Source organism: Acinonyx jubatus, chromosome C1 (assembly GCF_027475565.1).
Source record: "Acinonyx jubatus isolate Ajub_Pintada_27869175 chromosome C1, VMU_Ajub_asm_v1.0, whole genome shotgun sequence".
Lineage (NCBI taxonomy): Eukaryota > Metazoa > Chordata > Mammalia > Carnivora > Felidae > Acinonyx > Acinonyx jubatus.
This window is the reverse complement of record NC_069381.1, coordinates 98,051,401-98,071,587: the sequence shown is the minus strand read 5'-3', so window position 1 is coordinate 98,071,587 and position 20,187 is coordinate 98,051,401. Positions and strand designations below refer to the sequence as shown.

Here is a 20,187-nt window from a genome sequence, read left to right as displayed (position 1 = left end):
GCATCTGCAGAGAAACCTGCAGGTCGCGTAGGGGCTCGGGGTGGGAGCTCAGACTTGCCGGTGTACTTCTGCTCCCTATCCAAATTTTGTACTTTGTGTGTTTCCTACCTACTTAATAATTTTTAAGTTTAAAGAGCCCACTGTGGCTGCAAGGGGTGGGGGGGGTTCCCTAAACTCACTGAAGAGTTATCTATGTGGTGGAGGGGCAGGGATCGGAAGAGGAGTGGGGGAGGGGACAAGCATAACCAGGAACAAATGCCAGATTCTCACATGTCCACGAGGACAGCATCGGAAAGGGCTAGACCCAATCAGAAAACATCAGCCAAGTAGGTTTCAGATATCTGAGGGGCATAATATTACACTTCTCCCCCAGGCAGTTCAATTTAACAATTTCTGGGAGTGCCGCTAGACTCCATTTTTGGGTAAATGCCTGGAAAACAGATCACAGAGTCAAGCTAGAAAGGGAACAGAGAGTCCCGTTTCTCGGGGAAGAAAGAGTTGCAGGCGATGTCTCAGCCTGAAGGTGAGCTGGAGAGGCAGGCCTGATTCTTCGGCAGTAGATACAACAGGCGTGGGCGTGGGTGACAAGGGCCCCTGGGGGAGAGGCCAGGGAGCAGCGGGCCCCTGGCCCTGCGTGGTGCTGCCCTAAGGAGCCTGTGCCTGCTGGGACAAGCTTGAGAAGCACCTCACTCTCTATCCCCCTCAGGAACTCACAACACCTGTATTTCATAGTCCGTTAGATTCTTCGTAAGGAAAACTCGTATTTTGCTCCCCTTTCCCTACTCCCTGTGACCTGATTTTTTTTCTTTTATGATCTCTTGTTACCAGTGGAGTACAGATATTTGGGGAACTCTGGTCTGGTCTGGGCTGAGCCTGTCGGACCTGGTCTGGTCTAGTGAGGTACGGGCTGAGGCAGGCAAAAGGCAAGAACTGGAATGTCAGTGTCAAGGGGCATGCCCAAGGGGGGCCGCAGCTCTCCGTTTGGGCTCATTTCCTCTGAGCTAACCCAAGACGGTTTGTCATCACTACAGAGATGACTAAACAGGAAGAGAAGCCGAGGAGGGAAGAAAAACCATCCCCAGCGGACTCATACAAATACCTGCTAGAGGGAGTGACAGTTTAATAAGGGCCCTTCAGTCTCAGCTTTCTTATTGGGAAATTTCAATTCCATTTCAATTCAATTTCATAGGCTGAGTTGGTTTGAGGAGAGGGAACTGGTAAGGAGTGCTTTGCACTGAAGGTAGTACCTCAGGTGGACCTCCAGCTCCCATCCCAGGAGGGTTCGAGACCAGCCTCCCTCCATCTCTGTTCCTAGAGCCCTTGGTTTTGATGGGCTTATTATAAAAGGGCTACTCACATTAGAATAGGAGGGTAACTAAGACTCCCGCTCTGCATTTTACAAGTTACTAACATGAGACCTTTTTTTTTTTTTTTTTTTTTTTTAATAGCTCCAGCTGACTGGTGCTTCAAGATCAAACCAAGTGTACAGTAACTAAGTTATTTAAGTCACGAAAAGCCATCTGGCTTACCATTGAAGTTTGACATCATTTTCGAGGAAATTGTGGAATCCTAACCTGAAGTGGTCCTTTGGCAGAGGGCCTTTTTGGGAACACTTGGTGGGGTGGGGGCGGGGGGGGCTCAGTCGACTGAACTTCTGATTCTTGGTTTTGGCTCAGGCATGAGGCCAGGGTCATGGGGTTGAGCCCTGTGTTGGGTCCATCCTGAGTGTGGAACCTGCTTGGGAGTCTCTCTCTCTCCTTCTGCCCCTTCCCCACTCACGCTCACTCTTTGCCCTCTCTCTCTCCCTCTCTCTCTCTCTCTCTCTCTCTCCAAAATAAAAAAAAGGGTTTTTTGGTTTGTTTTTTTTTTTTGAAGAAACATCAACTAACAACCAGCATCCGTAGCTGTCCTGTCGTTGCTACTGTTTTTGGCTCCACTACTGTGTATGACCACGGTCTCTCAATGTTTTATAAAATTTATGTCAGGGATGTATATATTGTAAATAAATACGTAAGCGGTCGGTGGTCTGCAGGGACACTTGTCTCCTTAAGATCTCTGACCCACTCAGTACCTGGTGTTGGCTGTGGCTCGGGCAGGGAAACGGCAGAGAACTCCTAGAAACCGCAGGGTCCTGTGCAAGTACAGGAGAGCAGCCTCTTCTGAATACGGCGGAGGACGGCCCCAGCTGCCTGTGTCCCTGTCCTCAGCCCCTCGCTCCGGAGCCCGCACTGCCCCTGGAACCCCGGTCACATGAGAGTCTTCAGCCCGAAAGAGGAAATAACGCTTCTTTACCCCAAGGCAAAGTGTGTGAAAGGCACCCCATGGGACAGCTCTGTCCGGGCCGCCCCGCAACTGTCAGCAAGAAGGAGGCACCTCCGGGCGGCAGAGCTTCTTCTCCAGGTGCGTGTCTGGTTAATCTTGTCAAACCCTTTATTCCAGGCCCGGCGGGGAGCCTGGGACTCCCAGAACATTCTTCACCCGGAAACTTCGTCCCCGTGTGCTCTGTTCAGCCCCTTCTGACCCCATCCCATCAGCACAATTCCTAGTGTTCCCTGCTGTGGATGTTCCCCGCACCTTTCTGTTCTCACGGAAACCTGACTCTCCCCGACGCTGCTAATCTCGAGGCCCCTCAGGGGGCAAGAGTGAGGGGCCAAGTCCTCCTGGCTCCTGTCTGCTTCCAGCCCACGCCTTCTGCCCCAGTTCCGACGCACCTTCCGGCACATCCCCACCACCAGACATCCGCTTTTCTAGTTCTCTTTGTTACCCCTCAACCTGTGAAGATTGTAGTGCTGGGTCCGGATCACTCGTTCCTAAGGCTCCTCCCTGCGGAATCTGACTGCGTTCAAAACCCCCCAGATCCGCTGCCCTGGCGTGGTCGGCCCCAAGCGCCTTGTCCTCTTCCTTTCCCAGCAGCCCCTGCCCTGGTCCTGCTCCTGACCTTCCTGCACCAATGCCCCCAGCCCCGCACAGTCCCCGTTATAAGCGCACCTGCTCTGCTCTGTGCCTTGCACGTCTCTCCCTGAGTGCCCCACTCCACGGACTCCACAGCCCCGCAAGTGCTGCAAGCCGGTGACCCCACTGCCTGCCACCAGCACACGGCCGCTGCGGCTTCTCGTTCCCCTCACTGTACTGGGTCTCCATCTCCACTGTTCGTCATGAGAGCGACTCTGCTACCGTCACTCTTTTACCGCCCCCACCCCCCCAACCTGTCTTCCTCTGGCCAGATCCCCAACTGTGCGCAGTCACCTCTGCTGGCTCCCTCCCCGCCCCCACAGCTGCTGAGCTTCCCTGCAGGCAAATACGGCACTGGGCTGAGTAGTCATTGCAGGGACCGCAGACCCCCAGCGGGTCCCCAGTGTCTCACATGGCCTCACTGTGTGGTCCTGGTCGGCTCGCTCACAATCTCCTCATCTCTCTTCCTAGACCTGCAGCCCTGTATCCCCACACTGAGTGGCTCACTTTGCTTCCTCTGTCACTGAAATGAGCAGTGTCCAGAAGCAGCTCCCACCACACGTCCACACACCCGGCCGCGCTGGCGGCCATGTCCCCTGCCTCCCCTCCTGGGACTGTGCGTGAACGCCCCTCGGCTCTCCCCCTCGTCTCAGTCTGCCGGGGCTGCCATAAAAACCAAATACCCAAGACTGGGTGGCTTCAACAACAGAAATTTATTTTCTCACTGTTCCGGAGGCTGGAAAGTCCAAGATCAAGGTGCGGGCCGGTTTGGCGGCTGGTGAGGGCTCTCTTCCTGGCTTGCCAGTGGCTGCCTCCTCGCCGTGTCCTCTCGTGGCTGGGAGAAGAACCCTGGGGTGTCTACTCCTCAATCCGAGCAGGAGCTCACCCTCGTGACCTCATTTAACTTCTGTCAGCTCCTCGCAGGTCCTGTCTCCAGATAGAGTCAGCTGGGGTTAGGGTCTCAACATACGGGTTTGAGGACAAAACATTCCATCCGTAACACCGCGTGTGGCCGGGACCCCACCTGGGCTACTTAAGGACATCGCCCGCCTCGTCCACCTGTCTCCCCCGTCATCAGCGTTTACCTTTCTGCGACATCCCACAAACACACTGTCGTTTCTCGCATCTTCCAAAACCCAAGAGCCTCTTTATTCAGTGCCCCGGCTAGCTCTTGTCTCGTTTTCCCCACTCTCTTCCACGGAAGGGTTTCTCCAAAGAAATGTCCTGTGCTTCCTTTTCTGGACTTCTCTCTTCCTACTCTTTGTTGTACACACTTCGGTCAGTCTGTCACCCCCACCGCCTGTCAAGGTTACCAGCAACCCCTTCACCATAGTGTCTAGTGGGCATTTTTCCAGCCTCGTCTTGCCCTGCTTGTAAGCAGCATGTGACGCAGTGGTGCACCTCCCACACGCCTAGTGCCTCGTAGGTGCTGGGCTCCACGGGGGGTGCGAGATGAAGAGAGTTCACACGGTGACAGACCTATGAGCCCTTATGGTGAGTATGCTAAGTCCTCAAATGGAAGTATATACAAAGAACTAAAGAATAACAACCAAATGACCCAGCTGTTGCACTCCTTGGTATATTGCTGGGAGAAAATGAAAACATGTCCACGCAAAAACTTGTTCGTAGACCGTTATTCACAATAGCCGAGTAGCGGAAACAATTCAAATGTCCGTCAACCAACGACAAGATGGATGTGGGACATCCATACAATGGGACAGTAGTTGGTATAAAATATAATGAGGGGGGCGCCTGGCTGGCTCAGTCAGTTAAGGGTCTCACTCTTGGTTTCAACCCACGTCATGCGTGATTTCGTGGTTCATGAGATCGAGCCCCACGTTGGGCTCTGTGCAGAGCCTGCTTGGGATTCTCTCTCTCCATCTCTTTCTCTGCCCCTTCCCTGCTTGTTCTCTCTCACAAAACAAAATAAAACTTTAAAAAAAAAAGGAACGAGGGTCTGATGCATGCTACAACATGAGTGAGCCTTGAAAACATGCTCAGTGAAAGAAACCACATACTCCATCATTTCACGCATACAAAATGTCCAGAAAAGGCAAACGTATAGAACTAAAAAGTAGATTACGAGCTGCCTAGGGCTGGGAGGAGGACGTTGGGTCAGGGGAAGGGAGTGATTGCTAATGAGCACGAGGTTTCTTTTTGGAGTGATGAAAAGGTTCTAAAATTGTAGGAATTGTACGACTGTGAATAGACTAAAACCATCAAATGATCCACTTTCAATGAGTGGCTTGTGTTGTGTGTGAATTATGCCCTAATAAAACTTTATAACTGAACGAACAAAGCAGTTACGGGAGGGGCCACCCCTGGGAAAGAGAGGGTGGGGGGCACCTTCCCTGAAGCCGGCCTTCCCCGCCAGCTGCCTCAGCCCTGGAGACTCCACAGGCGATGTCCCTTCCCTCAGGACCCCGACTCCATTTCCCCCTACTCTACTCTGGGCTGGGAGTCACCAGAGGACAAAGCGACTTTCTATTTGGAAATCAGAGCAAAGAGCAATAACCCGGCCTCAGACACTAGCCAGCGAGTCTATAAAAGCGTCATGAACCAGCGTTCACCTTGGGATCCTGAGACAGGTCGTCCCCACCCACTGTGGTTCTCCTCCCTGCCACCCCCAGCCATGCTCCCTCCGCCCAGCACACACATCCACATCCCCGGGTCCTCTGTGTGCTGCCCGCATTCCTCTTCCCTCCCCCGCTCCTCCTTCCGGGGTGCCCTCCTGCACAGCCAGGGGACCCGCCGCCCTCCACCCTCTGTGAAGGCCCTCGGCCTCATCTCTGCCCACCTCTGCATCCCCAGTGCTTCCCCCCAAGCCTCTGACTCCACCTGCAGCCCACCCCAAGGGACAGGCGGGTGCTGTTGCTTCCCTTGATTCATGAAGGACGAAAGTGACAGGGGCATGTCCAAGGTCAGTGGGTCACAAGTGGAAGAATGAGGATTCCAGCTCCGGGAGTGCAGCCCCAGAGGGCTCTCCACCACCACGCTCTACTGGGAGAGCTAGATGCACACAGTCACTCTCCCACGTATGGCTGGAAGACCTCTGAAACCTTCCGTTTTATGCGCCCCCCCCCCCACAACTGTCAGAGTGGCGTTCCAGCCTGAGCAGAGAGAGCACCCCACCAGGGCCCGCAGGGCCAGAGGGGGAGGGGCCGGGGATGGGAGAAGTGAGAGCAGAGTGAGCAAATGTGTGGGTTCCCTGGGCAGCCTGGGTTAGTGTCTGCCGTCTGGGGAAGAAGTGTCCTTCCTCTCTCCCCAGGCTTTTCCTCTTCTTGATCTCCTTTTCTTCTCCGAGATTTCTCAAGAGTCTTTCACCCACGGAGTAAAATACTGATTAAAGCAGGAGGGCCTCTGCATCTTGATTTCGGAATCAAGGGAAAGCACCCCAGTTAATAGTGCCCTTCTCACGAGCCTCCTGAAACCCCCTCACCGCTCACTCCTTCCGACAAAAGCAGTTGGAGCCACGGCATTTACAGGCCTGTTTAGGGGTCACTCATGACACCGCTTGATCAGCATGCCTCACCAGGCCAACCGATACTGGAGATGAGCAAAAGAAAAAAAAATGCGTGCCCCTGTATACACGTCTGTATGTGTTTTCCTAACGAGGGAGATTTTTCTAGAACATTACAGTAACTAAAAACAAAAAAAAGAAGGTATATTCAAACTCAGTAGTACTTTTAAGTTTAAATAGCTTGTTTACACCCTAAAATAGTGTTTTACTAGAATGGTCCTTCCCTGGCTTTAATGAAAAACTCAGCAGGAATTTCAAAATCTGCTTCTTTGCTTATTTTCAACGGGGAACATTGCCACATTGAAGCATCTCTCTTGATCAGGTGACGATAATTTCCAACGGACTTTAGATCACGTGTTTATTTAAAGTGTTGAGACTTTGTTCATCTCAGATTGTTTTTGCATTAAGTTTGATTCTTACAAATTTTGCATTAAAGATTATTTATCTTGCTTACTGGGTTCTTGTGGTGTCCCCTTAAATTTCGTAGCTTAGCTGAAGGTCTCGTTGGCCTCACCCTCAGTCCCGGACCAGCTGAGAATCTTCTAAAAGCAGAAGTATCAGGAAGAGAAGAAAGAAAACCAATTCAAACCTTCTTCTTTTTTGAATTTGGATGTCTTTAGATGCGCAGTCACTGTTTCACCACGGGCCTCTGCTTTCCAATTGTCTTGCACCCGTTTCCTGGCTCTGGGCCCCAAGCCACGGAGACAACTGTGTGCTCTAAATATGTCCCAGAAGCAATAGGGAGCCGCAGGACAGATGGACAGGGCAAAGGACAGCCAGCCCCAACCTGTGCAGTCAGGGGTCAGTACCCTTCACCACCACCAACCCCACCCCCACCAGGTCCTTCACATCGTGAAGTCATGGTCCACAATGCCACGGGGGAGGCATTCTCTGAGAAGGGCTGGGGTTTAAATTTTCCACCAACGAAGAGAAATGACAACTCAGAGTCGGAACTGAGTTATGGACACTAGAGGGCATTACCTTTCTGTCCTATCTTAGAGTGTGGCCTAAGAATCTTGTCCACGAGAATCACCTCTACTGAGCCTCTCCTGTGTCCCAGATGCCTTTGGCCTCGCAACCTCTGTTTAATCCTCACTATGACTGCTAAGCAATTTCCCCACCACTGTTCTCCATTTCCCAGGTGACAGAACCGATGCTCAGAGAGATGAAGTGACTTGCCCAGGGACACTTGCGGTGAGCCGGTGAAGGTGGGCCCGGATCCTCTCGATCTGCTCCAAGTGTAAGTAAGCTCCACAAGTAAGCTTGTGGAGGGACAGAACCCTTCACTCCCTCCTGTTGCTAAAAATACTGTAGAGGGTGTGCACACGTGAAAAGAAGCCGGGTGGTCCTCTCGTTGTGGTAAATACTTTTATGAACAGTCATCTGAGTCTCAGAAAAACTGTGAGTTAGGCAGGGTCACCCCATTTTGCAGATAAGGAAACAGCTGTAGTGACATAAAATGATGTGTCCCAAGTTACCTAGCAAATTAGGATATTTAAAGCTGGGCCAGAGTTCTGTCCTGATGCTGGGTCCCCTGTCCCGGGACAGTTTTGTAAGCACCCAGGCTGGCCACCCCAGCCAAGCCTCTTACCCCAGACTCGTTGCCGGTTCAGCAGAATGCTACCTAACATACGGTAAAAAGGATGCAATCCTCCGGGTAATCCTGACCCCCACACTCACAACCCTAGCTATTTCAATCACAGAATAATTGATAGAGTCACATAAGCAGAGAGCTGGATGTGACCCACCAAGGCATCTTCGCCCTCGCCAGTTCACAGCGCGTAAGAATTTTCAGTGAAGTTCTGCCTCTGGTAACTGACTCGCCAGGCTGCGTGGCCCTGCGCGTTCTCTCCGTGAAATGCTGGTTGCTGTTCCCTCCCAGGGGGCACACTGAAGCAGGCCAGAGGATGCTCGTGGCTTCCGGGGTGCCACATACACCGTGTCTACCTGTTGACATGAATGTCACCTGCAGGGAGATGAGTTTGTCCCCAAGCCTGTTCTGTGCCAGCCGTACTCCAATGGACGTCACATAAATGGGGGAAACGCGGTTGTGAAACAAAGAGTTATTGATTCTGTAAGAACCAAGGTGACAGTTTGGAGAGACCTAATAGAGGAGAGATCCTAAAATGAGGTTATTGTTGAACCGGATGTAGCAAGACAGCGGAAAAGCCTGGAGGCCGAGCATAGTATCTAAAAAGTTCCTCTACTCGACTTGTTTTCAAGTGTCTGAGGTTCTCGCTCTCCTCTATGGAAACGGACGTTAGAAATTGTAGACAATGAATTCAGGGTGTGATTTCTGTACAAGGGCAGGGTAGGGCGGAACTCCAAGAAATAGACGTATCCGCAGTGCAGAGACCTTGACTCTATGTCAAACTCTCGGTGAAGGAACGGACGTCTGTATGTTTTGGGTTAACAGAAATGTTTAAGATATGTATATGAGATTTAAAATTTCTTCTTACATGTACTCACGCACATACCTTTACGTTAGCGGACAAATGTGATCGTACTACATGTTTTAATTTTTGATGGAATCCTTTTTTTCCCTTTATCTTCGGATTGGGACCTCCCTCACTTTCTCCCACCCCCCTCTTACCACGTGACTGTCCATCCTCCAAACCAGGATGCCACTGGGGCTGGTCTCTGCCACGTCTCCTCCACGTTCATGGTGTTGGCTCACATACACAATGGGGGCAGAGGGTGGGGAAGGGTGGCGTATTTCTTCTTAAAAGTGGGATGATGTTATGCACAATTTCCTTACCAATTATTCATGGTAATCCCTATGAGTCACCTATGATAGGTCCAGTTTGTTCTTTATAATGGCTGCAGAATGTTTCCTCACATGTCCTAATAGATCACCCTCTCCCCCTCTGAAGGACATTCACCTTGTTTCTAGGTTTTGCTTTCCACTCTAAACAGCAACCTAGTATACCTCCTTGTGTGTATGGTCATACATTCCGGTCCAGTTCAGCCTTGAACAACGTGGGTTCGGGCACCGACCCCCACGCAGTCAAAATTCCATGTCTAACCTTTGACTCCAAAAACTTTACAGGTAGCCTACTGTTGACCAGATGCCTTACCGGTAACATAAACAGTCAATGAACATACATTTTGTATGTTACATGCATGACATGCTGTATACTTGTAATAAAGTAAGCTAGAGAAAATCAAGAAAATCGTAAGGAAGAGAAAATACATTCATGGTGCTGTACTGTATTTGTAGAAGAAAATCTGCTTATAAGCGGACACACACTTTTCAAACACGTGTTGTTCAGGGTCAGCTGTGTTTTTATGTCTTTGGGGTAGATTCCCAGAAGTGGAACGGATATGTCAAAAGGTATATGTATTTTTTTTTAATTTTTTTAGTGCTTATTTATTTTTTGAGAGAGTGCAAGCAGTGGAGGGGCAGAGAGAGAGGGAGACACAGACTCTGAAGCAGGCTCCAGGCTCTGAGCTGTCAGCACAGAGCCCAACATGGGGCTTGAACTCATGAACCATGAGATCATGACCTGAGCTGAAGTTGGACACTTAACCGACTGAGTCACCCAGGCCCCCTGTATATGTATTTTTAACTTTAATTTCAGCAGATGTTGCCAGATTGCTTTCCAAAGGCTATGCCACCCGAAGGCAGTGATTAAAGGAAAGTTTTCTTGCATTCCCACCGGAAAGAGGTATCATCAGTCTTAAAATGTTGGTGATCCTGATAGACGCAAAGAAATATCTCATTGCCACTTAAATTGGCATTCCCTGATTGCTAGAGTCTGAAACCTTTTTTTGTGTTTTTTGATCATCTGGAGTTGCTCTTTTGTGCATTGCCTAGTTGCCTCTTTGCAAATTTTCCTATTTTTTAAAAAAATAATTCATCGCTTCAATTAATTCTGCAGCTCGTTCATCAGCTTCCACCCCCTGTGCTGTTAGGACTGAAAATGTTGTATATGTTGATACACTGCTATTGTAAGCCATTTGAAATGAACAGAGGATATGAGGGCTGCAAAGGGCTAGGCAAAACGTATGGGGAAAGAGGTTAGAAAACCAAAAGCAAGAGGAAGGATGAAATAAGAAAGCCGGATTCTTGAGAACATAGAAATGATGTAGCCCCGTGGGGCTCAAATTGGTATATGGGGGAAAAAATACAGTGAAGGAGTCAAGACTCAGGCACACATTCACGGGCGCGTGCCTATACACACACACACACACACACACACACACACACACGGAGACACACGAGCCATTCACTGAACCTTTACTGCGTGCCAGTCACTGTGTTAAGTGCATTGTCTGCTGAATCTCACCCTTCACTAGCAGGTAGATAGTACTATTATTCCCATTAAGCAGATGGAAAAACAGAGGCTCACAGAGGTATAGTAACATGGTTAAGACTGCATTGCTCGTCGAGCGGTAGAAGCGGGATTGGGACCCGGGTCTGCCTGCCCCAAGCCCTAAGCTGGGAGATGACCAGCCTGAGAAGTGTGGGTGGACAAGGCTAGCATCAAGGGGCTTGGGTCTAGACCAGGTTTCTAAGCTGGGTCTGGGGAGGGGTTACCCAGCAGGCGGAAAGGAGTCAGAGACGCTGAAGCCTGGGTTGGGTGATTTCTTGAGGAACCAATGTGGTCAGAGGGGGCAGGTTTCAGCCTTGTAGACCGTCGGGGCCCTGCCCCAGGGCAGGGGTGGCTGCCGGGCTCATATAAGCACCCAGCGGCTGAAGTGACTCACCCAGGCTGATGTCACCCCATATCCTCTGCTGCAATCACAGTGAAGCGAGTGTCACGACCCGTTGGAGGAAGTGCATATTTAAGGGGCTATTATTGCCTCGGCCCCTGGAGAGAATGAACAGACTTATTACCCCCCGAGTTTACAAGGGCTTTGCTGCCCAGCCCTCCCCACGTCTCAGCCTCTGGGTGACAAAACGACTGAGGACAAATGACTGGGGAGTCACGTTGGTGAGGCCCCGCGAGGGGTGTGAGGGCAGCAGGTGCAGTGAGCACGGGGCCCCCCGAGCTGCAACATAAGGGCAGAATCAGTCACCCCACACCTCCCAGGGGGAGAGCGAACTCATCCTGAAGCACTGAGGCACTGTATAAATAGCAGCGCTTGCCCTGGGCCGCGGGTGGCACTGCTAGAAAAGCCTGGACTAACCTGGGGAAGCGGTTGAGAGATCCCCTTTGCCCCCAGGTGGCTGGTGAGGCTTGTTCCCTTCCGCCCAGAGTGGAGGGTGTTCTGAGAACAAGAGGAGGTTAAATGTGACTTATTAATAACAGCGGGGCTTTCCAGAGCACCCCCCGAGCTAGATGCCCTCCCAAAGGGTGGCTCCACCGGGGCACCCCTCCCTGCGGTGTCTCTGGGAACCTGGGAAGAGGCTATTTGGGACTGGATCCGGCAGACGGAGGTTCGAATCTCGGTTCTTCCGTTTATGAGGGGGAAGCCACCCTCTGGCCTCCAGTTGTGTGTCTGCACAGCGGAAAAGCCCCACCGATTGGTGGCACCTGGAAGGCCCCCAGTGGGGGGAGAGGAGAGCTGGGTGGGGACACATGTTTGTAGGGATCCTGCTGGGTTCTGCATTCTCTCTGTGGAAACCCATCGTACCCCGTAAGGTGGGCATGGTGACCCTTCTTTTACAAATGAGGCATCGGTGCTCAGAGGGTGTGAGCCATCTACTTGCGGTCTTGCCCTTTGAACCTGACCCCCACATCTGTGCCCTTTACACGATACGACACCCACAGTCTTCTCAAACCTACAATTATTTTTCCTGAGGACGGACAATAGGAGAATCTCAAGGTACAAAATTGGGATGAGGTGAGTTTCAAACACAGTCTCTGCTGTTCAGTCACCTCGTGGGTGACTCCTGGTCACCACTGTCCTTTCTCTTATCTCGCTCTGCCCGCACCCCCAGGCCAAGGTTGGAGAACCATCAACCCGTAAGTATAAGAAGCCTTCGAGGCCATTCCTTCCCGCTCCTCCCTCTGGAGGCGGGGAATGAACTCTGGAACATTAGGGGTCCAATGTCACCCAGAGGAGGCCAGCTATGAGTGCTGGCCGAGCCCCTTTTGGAGCCCCCTCCCCCCTCAGGACGCACAGTGCCTCCCGCCCCCTCCCCGTGCCACTCTCTCGGAAGCTGGCGTCAGAGACACAGCATTAAGGTCAGGGACGGATCCCTGCATGTTCCTTTAAACTGGACAGCTGGTCCACCAGGCTTCCATTTTCTTCTTCTGGATCCGGGACATCTGGTTGCTTAACAAATGAATGTTTCCATAGAAGGTGGAAATAAAAACTTTTGCTAAAAAGACTGGGGAGGAAGGAAGGGTGCATGCGGCCGGGGGAAATGGGAAGTGCGTTGAGCTCTCTGCCCAGGATGGGGGCCTCCTCCGCCCAGGCCTCCCTCTCCTTCTCCACTCCACTGCCAAGGCCTGCTGCATTCTGGACTTCTAGGTGCCAGCCCCCTCTTCCCACTGTTCCCAGGGCCAGCACCCTCCTACTGAATGTTCTTCCTCCTGTGAGTGTTCACTCCAACCCCCTCTGGCTCTCTCCTCCTCCTTCTAATGTTTATTTATTTTTGAGAGAGAGAGAGAGAGAGAGAGAGAGAGAGAGAGAACGAGCAGGGGAGGGGCAGAGAGACAGGATCCGAAGGAGGCTCTGTACTGACAGCACAGAGGCCAACACGGGGCTCGAACTCACGAACCATGAGATCATGACCTGAGCCAAAGTTGGCCGCTTAAACGACTGAGCCACCCGGGCGCCCCTCCTTATCCTCCTTATACGAGTTCCTGCATCGTGTACTTTCATGAGGTCTTGAACTCCCTTTTCTTTATTTGAGGCTGTGCTGCAAGAATTTGCTCAGCCACCTGACACATCGGGTTTAAAAGCCAATCCTTCCACTGGCTAGCTGTGTGATGCTCGGCAGCTTGGTCTCTGGACCTGTCTCGTCATCTGTAAATGGGGAGAATAATATGTTTGGGGCAGGTCTCGTGTGCGAGAATCAACCAAACAGTGTCCCTAAAGTGTTTTGCACATTGCAAGGGCACCACAGATGGTCCCTCTTCTTCTAGCACGTTGATTATCCTGCGTTAAGACTCAGCTCCTGCTGAGACCAGCCCCAGTGCCCCGAGGGTCTTCCCCGGGTGGTGCCACGTCAAAGATGTCTTTCTGTGATCCAGAGGTCTGCCCTGGCACTTGCAGCCCCTCTCTGCCCCTTGCACATGGCAAAGGTATCCTGCTGCAGCCTGAGTCTACTGCGCCACCTGCGTCTGGAGCCAGACTGGGCATGCCTCCAAAGCCATCATAATTTCCAGGGTCCGATTATTCAGTACAGTCCACAGAGGCCTGCAGAGGCCTGCAGGGCGTGCTTTTTGATGAGGCTGTGACTGAGCCAAGATTGAAGGACAAAGAGGCAGACACTGGCCACGAGGGATGGAAGGGATCTCCAGGCAGAGGACAGGGCCAGCTGGAGAGACCCAGTAGCAGGAGGGGACAAAGGTGTGGGAGGAATCAGAGGATGGCCACCGGGAAGGGTGACTGCAGAGTTGAGTTTTGCCTTCAGTCTCCTCTGAGCCTCCGAGATGGTTTTAAAAAGAGACGATGGCCAATCCACAGGCGGCTGGGAGAGCGATGAGTGAACCTGTCAGCCCCTCATCTCCCCACTCATTTATCAGATGAATATAACAGTCACCTGGCAAGAGCTTGATGATTGGGGGACATGGCAAAGGATGTTTTGATGAAGGACATTTTGATACACAAAAGGGATGGGGAAAATCTGGAAAGTGAGGTGACATCTCAGAGTCTGGGCCCAGGTAGGATGTTACAGCGGGGCCCCCGGGTCCCTTCTGGGGAGCTCAGGGCACTGGGCACCTGGCATCAGAAGGGGGTCAAGACAGGGGTCCTGAGAAAGAAAGGGAGAGCATTCTGGTATCTTTAACACCAAAGGGATCTTGGTGACTTCATAATCAGGGTCGTGGCTAGCCGTTCCTGAATATATCATGGGTAGAAAAAGGAAAACCTAGTGATTGTTTGGGGCTTTTACTGAGCCAGTGGTGGGTGCCCTCTAAGCCAATGGGAGGAGCCTGTTATCGACAAGGAAAAATGCGTATGTCCATAACTGAACTTCAATTCAATATGTGGCTCATAAAGACATTTTCTGTCTATGCAACCTGACTTTCTACTATCTTAGGGAATTAGATCCAGATCTGCCTGCCTGTCTGAGCACAGCAGTTAATTGCACGGGGTAGACGCTTGCTGTCAGACCACAGGCAAATCGCTTAGGGATGGTGAATCCCAGTTTCTGCATTATGAGTTGGGAATAATGATATCTACTTCACTGGGTCACACGGGAGAATGTATGTGGCATGTTCAGCACCGTGTCTGGTCCTGTGGCAGCAGGTGTTGTTACGGCAATTATTCCGTATGTGTGATGTAGCTGTAAAGCTTCTATAGGGCCAGGAAGGCAATGTAATCAATAGCAAGGCGGGCGGTAAGAGACAATAGGGGGTGGTGGGGAGCGTAGCAAACTGGAGAACCCTTGCCTGTCTAAAGGGGGCAGCAGGTCCTCAGCCTCAGCCATTGGCTGCGGCACGAGAACTCAGAACAAATGCGGTCTGACCTTCCCAGAAACGCTGGGAATCCTAGTTTATGACTTTGGTGTTCAATTCAAATAAAAAAAACTCACAGACAATAACCACCGACATAGCTAACAACATTATGGGACGCACAGAACAGGTCCTGGAGCAGTGCTGGACTGCAGGAAGTTAAAACAAAGTTCCAGAAAGGCCAGCGGTCCTCAGGAGTCCGATTTGCCCCACAGAGAAGACTCAAAATCACCTGAAGGGCCACGAAGGCAGCCCGAAGTCACTGCTCCTCACCCGTTAGGGGACACGGCAGCATCGTTAAACATGCGTGCACCAGCCTCCCTCGGGGAGGATTTTGAGGAGGACAGCTCTCATTGACCTGCACGTACTGGGGCAGTTGCTCAGTGACGGTCCCAGCGGTTTACACTCCCAGCCCAAGAAGCGAGCTCCTGGGGAACCGGAGGGTGTTTCTGGAGTTGCTCTAGGAGGCTGCAATACCGCCGATGTCCACTGGGGGTCTCTCTCGCACCACTGATGGCATCACCACCCTCAGGTCTAGCTGGGGCGGGGTTACTGCTGGGGAAGCAAGGTCAGGCCCAGCCTCTGTGGAAGGATTGCCTTGCCCTTCACGGTGATGTGACTGCCTGGTAAGTGTTTACAGAAGCCAAACTTGGATTTTAAGGGACAGCTCTCCTGCCAGCCAGGCAGCCTGTCTCAGTAGTCTTTCCTGTGCGAGGAAAAGTCCTCGGAGACGTTCTCTGCACACTAGGATCTCGTGATGATCCTAAGAGTTTCTGTGTAGGTGAGCTCTGTTGCCCTCATGCCCAGCCTCTCTCAGACGCTGGCACTGAGGAACCTGCCGCCCCCTTCCCTGATAGAGCTGAATAAGAAGTATATTCCTGGGGCACCTGGGTGGCTTAGTCAGGGGTCCGACTCTTCATTTCGGCTCAGGTATTGATCTCGTGGTTCATGAGTTTGAGCCCCGTGTCAGGCTCTGTGCTAACAGCAGGGAACCTGCTGGAGATCCTCTCTCCCTCTCTCTCTGCCCCTCCCCTACTCACGCTCTCTCTCTCTCTCTCTCTCAAGATAAATAAATAAACTTTTAAAAGAAGAAGAAGAAGAAGAAGAAGAAGTATATTCCGGGTTTCAGGGATTGCGCTGTTGGGGGCAGTTTTATCTGGTCAAAACTCCCTAGCTGAGAGGTCAGAGATCTGGGTTTAGCTTCCGGTTCTGCCATTTATTAGCCATTGGGCCTGTTTCCTTATCTGTAAAACGGGCCTAACATTGATCTGGAAAAATCGTTTCAGGTATTAAATAGCAGTGCATGTGAAACATTTTAAAAACTGAAACACGTGTGACTCATTTACATGGTTGCTGTAGGGTGAAGTGCCAGCTAACGTTTCCTGTAAAGTGCCACGTTGTAAATATTTCAGGCTTTGTTGGTTTTATCGTCTCCGTTACAGCAACTCAATTCTGCCGTCGCAGCCCCAGACGATACAGAGAGAAACTAGTGGGGCCGAGTTTCAACAAAACTTCATTTTACAAAAACGGGCAGTGGGCTGGATCTGGCCCGCGGGCTGTACTTTGCCCACCCGTACAGCCTGGCTTTGTATGGCCTGTGAGCTAAGAATGGTTTTCATATTTCTAAAGGGTCTTAATGCACCAACAAAGAAAGATAGGTGACAAAGGCCAGACTGTTGGTGGCTCCCAAAGACCACAGCATTTGCCATCTGGTTCTTTACAGAAGTTGGATGCATCCTGCTCGCGAACATCTTGGGCACGGCTTAGCCCAGGAGACAGCAGCTCGTCCCTGAGTGTGGGGTGGCCTGGCTGGTAAGTCATAACACAACAGGCAGGAAACCGGGTGGCCCCTGGGACCATCAGTCTCACAAGGTGCGGGACAGAGGGGACGCATGGCTTCCCGGTTCTCTTTTCAGGTGCCTATGTTGGATGGCCCGTTTGAAAGAGGGTCAGAAAGGATTTCATCTGAAAAGGAATCAAGTGCAAGTCAAGTGCTTTCACTTCCTGAATTGTTTCCAGCGCACAAGGTTGTTCTGAACGTGGGCCCTGAGTCATGGGGGAGCCCAGGATGTCTGCTCACCTGGGGAGCCAGGGGATCTGACACAGAGGCCAGAGAAGGGGTGCTGTCAGGCCAGAGACTGGCTTAGAAGCAACATGCTTCTTCCTTGTTCTGGGTTCAGTCACACAAATGAGCAGAGGCAGCAGCCTCCGGGCCCAGAGAAACAGTCCACAAAGACAAGAGAGAGAACGCTGGGCTGGGGGACGCGTGTTGCGCCCATGAAAGCGATGCCTTCTACGGAGAAGGCCGGGAAGCCTGGACCCTTGCCCCAGCAGCCGTGTTGGGGCATTGGGCGGGGGAAAGCGGGGGATGTGTCACAGTGCTTATTGGTCTGTTTCTGCTCCTCTCCTCTGCCCCCCATTCCTCCCACTGCCCCCGAGACAAGGTGCTGTTAGGAAAATAGGGGCTGCTTGGCCCCACCGAACCCTCTCGTCTACCATCAGGAAAATGGTGGCTCTCCCAGTATCGTTATGGTCCCGCTCAGCCCCCGGGGCTCGGGACAGGGTCTCCCTTCATCTTCTCGGGCCCTTTTATTGCAGCTCTGGGTCTCCCAAGGAATGGTGCTGGAAAGAAGACTTTTGTCTTTTTTGTACTGCTTTTCCTGACTAGATATCATAGTCATTGCAGAAAATTTGGCAAACAGAGACATGAGTAAAAAGGAAATGTACAAGGGGCGCCTGGGTGGTTCAGTCGGTTGAGCATCCGACTTCAGCTCAGGTCACGCTCTCACAGATCGTGAGTTTGAGCCCCGCATCGGGCTCTGGGCTGACAGCTTGGAGCCTGGAACCTGCTTCGGATTCTGTGTCTCCCTCTCTTTCTGCCCCTCTCCTGCTCATGCTTAGTCTCTCTCTCTCTCTCTGCCCCTCCCCCACTTGTGCTGTCTCTCTCTCTCTCTCTCTTGAAAATTAAAAAAAAAAATGTACAGAATGATTTTAGACTGAAAACCAGATTAATTCAGGAAACAATTACTTTATTGAGCACCTAGTATGTGCCGGGCGCTGTTCTTGGTGCTGGGGATGCTACATGAACAAAGAAACGTCCTTGGCCTCTCGGAGTGTCTATTCTAGTAGAAGAGACGGTGAGTAGAGCAGGGGAAGGGCCACCTTTATTGATATGGGGCCAGAAAACGAGGAAGCAACATGGTGGGTATCAGAGGAAGGGCGTGTCAGGCAGAAGGAATGGAAGTGTGGCAGGAACCTGCCTGGTGTGTTCAGGGGTGTGAGGGAGGCCAGCATGGCTACAGCAGGTGAGCAAAGAGTGTATGGAAGGAGAGGAGGCAGGGACAGCTGGCCGAAGACACGTGGGGACTTGTCGATCGTGGTGAGGGCTTCAGATTACTACTGAATGAGACAGAAATCCAACGTAGGCTCTTGATCAGCAGAGCAACCGACCGGCCTTATGCTTTGAGATAATCACTCTGGACGCTGGATGGAAAGCAGGCGGGGCCTGGGGGTTGGCAGGGGTGGGAGCTGGGATACCAGTTAGGTTACTGCGGTAATGCAGGGGAGGGGAGAGAGTCTTCCTTGACCCCCCTGGAGCCCCTGGCTGGGGCTGGAAATCCCACTCACGAAGGCCAATCAACAGGAGAAAAGCCCGCACAAGAGAACGCGGACCCAAAGCGGTGACCGGATCAGGAGGCTTTAGGCAAAGAAACGATACAGTTTGAAGAACTGGCAAGACACAGGGTCAGGGCCACGGGCAGCGAGTTTATTTCTACGGCCTTCTCAGCTCCCAGTTCCCTGTCACCAGTGACGTCTTCCTGCCTTTGGGTGCCTTTCACATGGGAGATTTTATCTCCTGGTTTCAGGACAAAAAGAGTCAGGGAGGCCTTGTGGCCTCAGCTATTTCTTAGGTGCCTCGAATTAAAACAATATGCCACGGTGTTGAGTCTTGGGGCAACATGTTCCGCTCCCCTTCGATAGTAATACAAGGCTGTAACAGTGGAGGGAGCTGCCCTGGGGGAGGCCTGGAGCCTCTCCCCTGGGGTTCCTGCTGCTTCTTCTCAGTGGCCTCTCGGAGAGTCCACTCTGGAACCCCAAGATGCCTGGCTGCACAGTTTGAAAACCGCTGGAAGGGAAGGTCTCTAAGGGCACCTCTGGCTCCGGGCTCCCGGGCTCCCGTGTCCCTGCGGGCCAGGCTGTTTGAGGCCCAGACCTGATTGATTCCATGAGAGGCAGCCTGGCTTCCATTTGCCAGGCCTCTGAAAATGCCGACTTGGAAACTGGACGGGTTTTTCAGGGTCCAGAAAGGGGAGGGATTTTGAAAATTAACTCAATTCCCAGGTGCAGAACGTGGCCAGCCCTGCGTAGGAATTGTAAGGAGGAGTAAAACAAAGCATTTGCCCCAAGGAACCCACCGGCTGGCCCAGGAGCTAGGAGGTCATACCAATGACAAAAGGGGTCTGTGACCCCCTGGCCCTGACTTGCTTCCATATGCCCTGGGCCCACGGTTCCCAAACCGAGTCGGCCATGAGGGCACCTGGGAAGCTTTAGACCACACAGGCTTCCAGAGGGTTTTCTCGCAGATCCCTCAGTCTCCTCCTTAGTCTCTCAGAACGTCTCTGGGCTGAGCTAGTGGTCTGTGAAACCACTTAGCACCCTGAAATGTCCTAAGGACACCACCAACATGGAGGGAGATGTTCTCACAGAGTCCCACAGATCTCACAGAGGGGGAGCCCTCACCAGAGAGAAACAACTAGGAGGCGAGGCTGGCTGAACAGGTGGGACCTGAAAGTCCATGCCAGAACCTGAAGAAAATTGGACATTTTCAAACAGAGAGAGAGAGAGAGAGAGAGAGAGAGAGAAGAAAGGGGGAGGGGAGGAGAGAGTGTATCCTCTGTGAGTGAATGGTAATTTTCTCACAGTTGCCGGGAAGAAAGAAAAACAAGAGCAAAAAACATATCAACAAAACCAGACTGAGAGCCGCCAACTAAAAAGATTTCTCTGAGTCAGACTTCTTTCCTGGAAGCTGTGAACTTTATCCTCCGGCAGCCATTAATCTAATATTAAGGCCCTTAACCTTCTTAATTGTTCTCTTTCAGCATCGGCTGGTTTCATATTAACCTTTCAGTCTTTCCCATAATG

The 20,187-nt window shown here is 51.9% G+C and overlaps 1 protein-coding gene across 2 annotated transcripts in view; it reads left to right on the top strand.

The window, feature by feature from the left end:
* The window catches only part of CD58 (CD58 molecule), a 39,644-nt gene extending 37,609 nt beyond the window's left edge, over positions 1 to 2,035 (top strand). For both annotated transcript variants that reach the window (XM_053214663.1, XM_027060820.2), the window contains one exon: positions 1,449 to 2,035. In XM_053214663.1, coding sequence (XP_053070638.1) covers positions 1,449 to 1,458 — 10 coding nt within the window. In that variant the 3' untranslated portion in view covers positions 1,459 to 2,035. The remainder of the gene's footprint in view (positions 1 to 1,448) is intronic.
* The last annotated feature ends 18,152 nt before the right edge of the window (positions 2,036 to 20,187 follow it).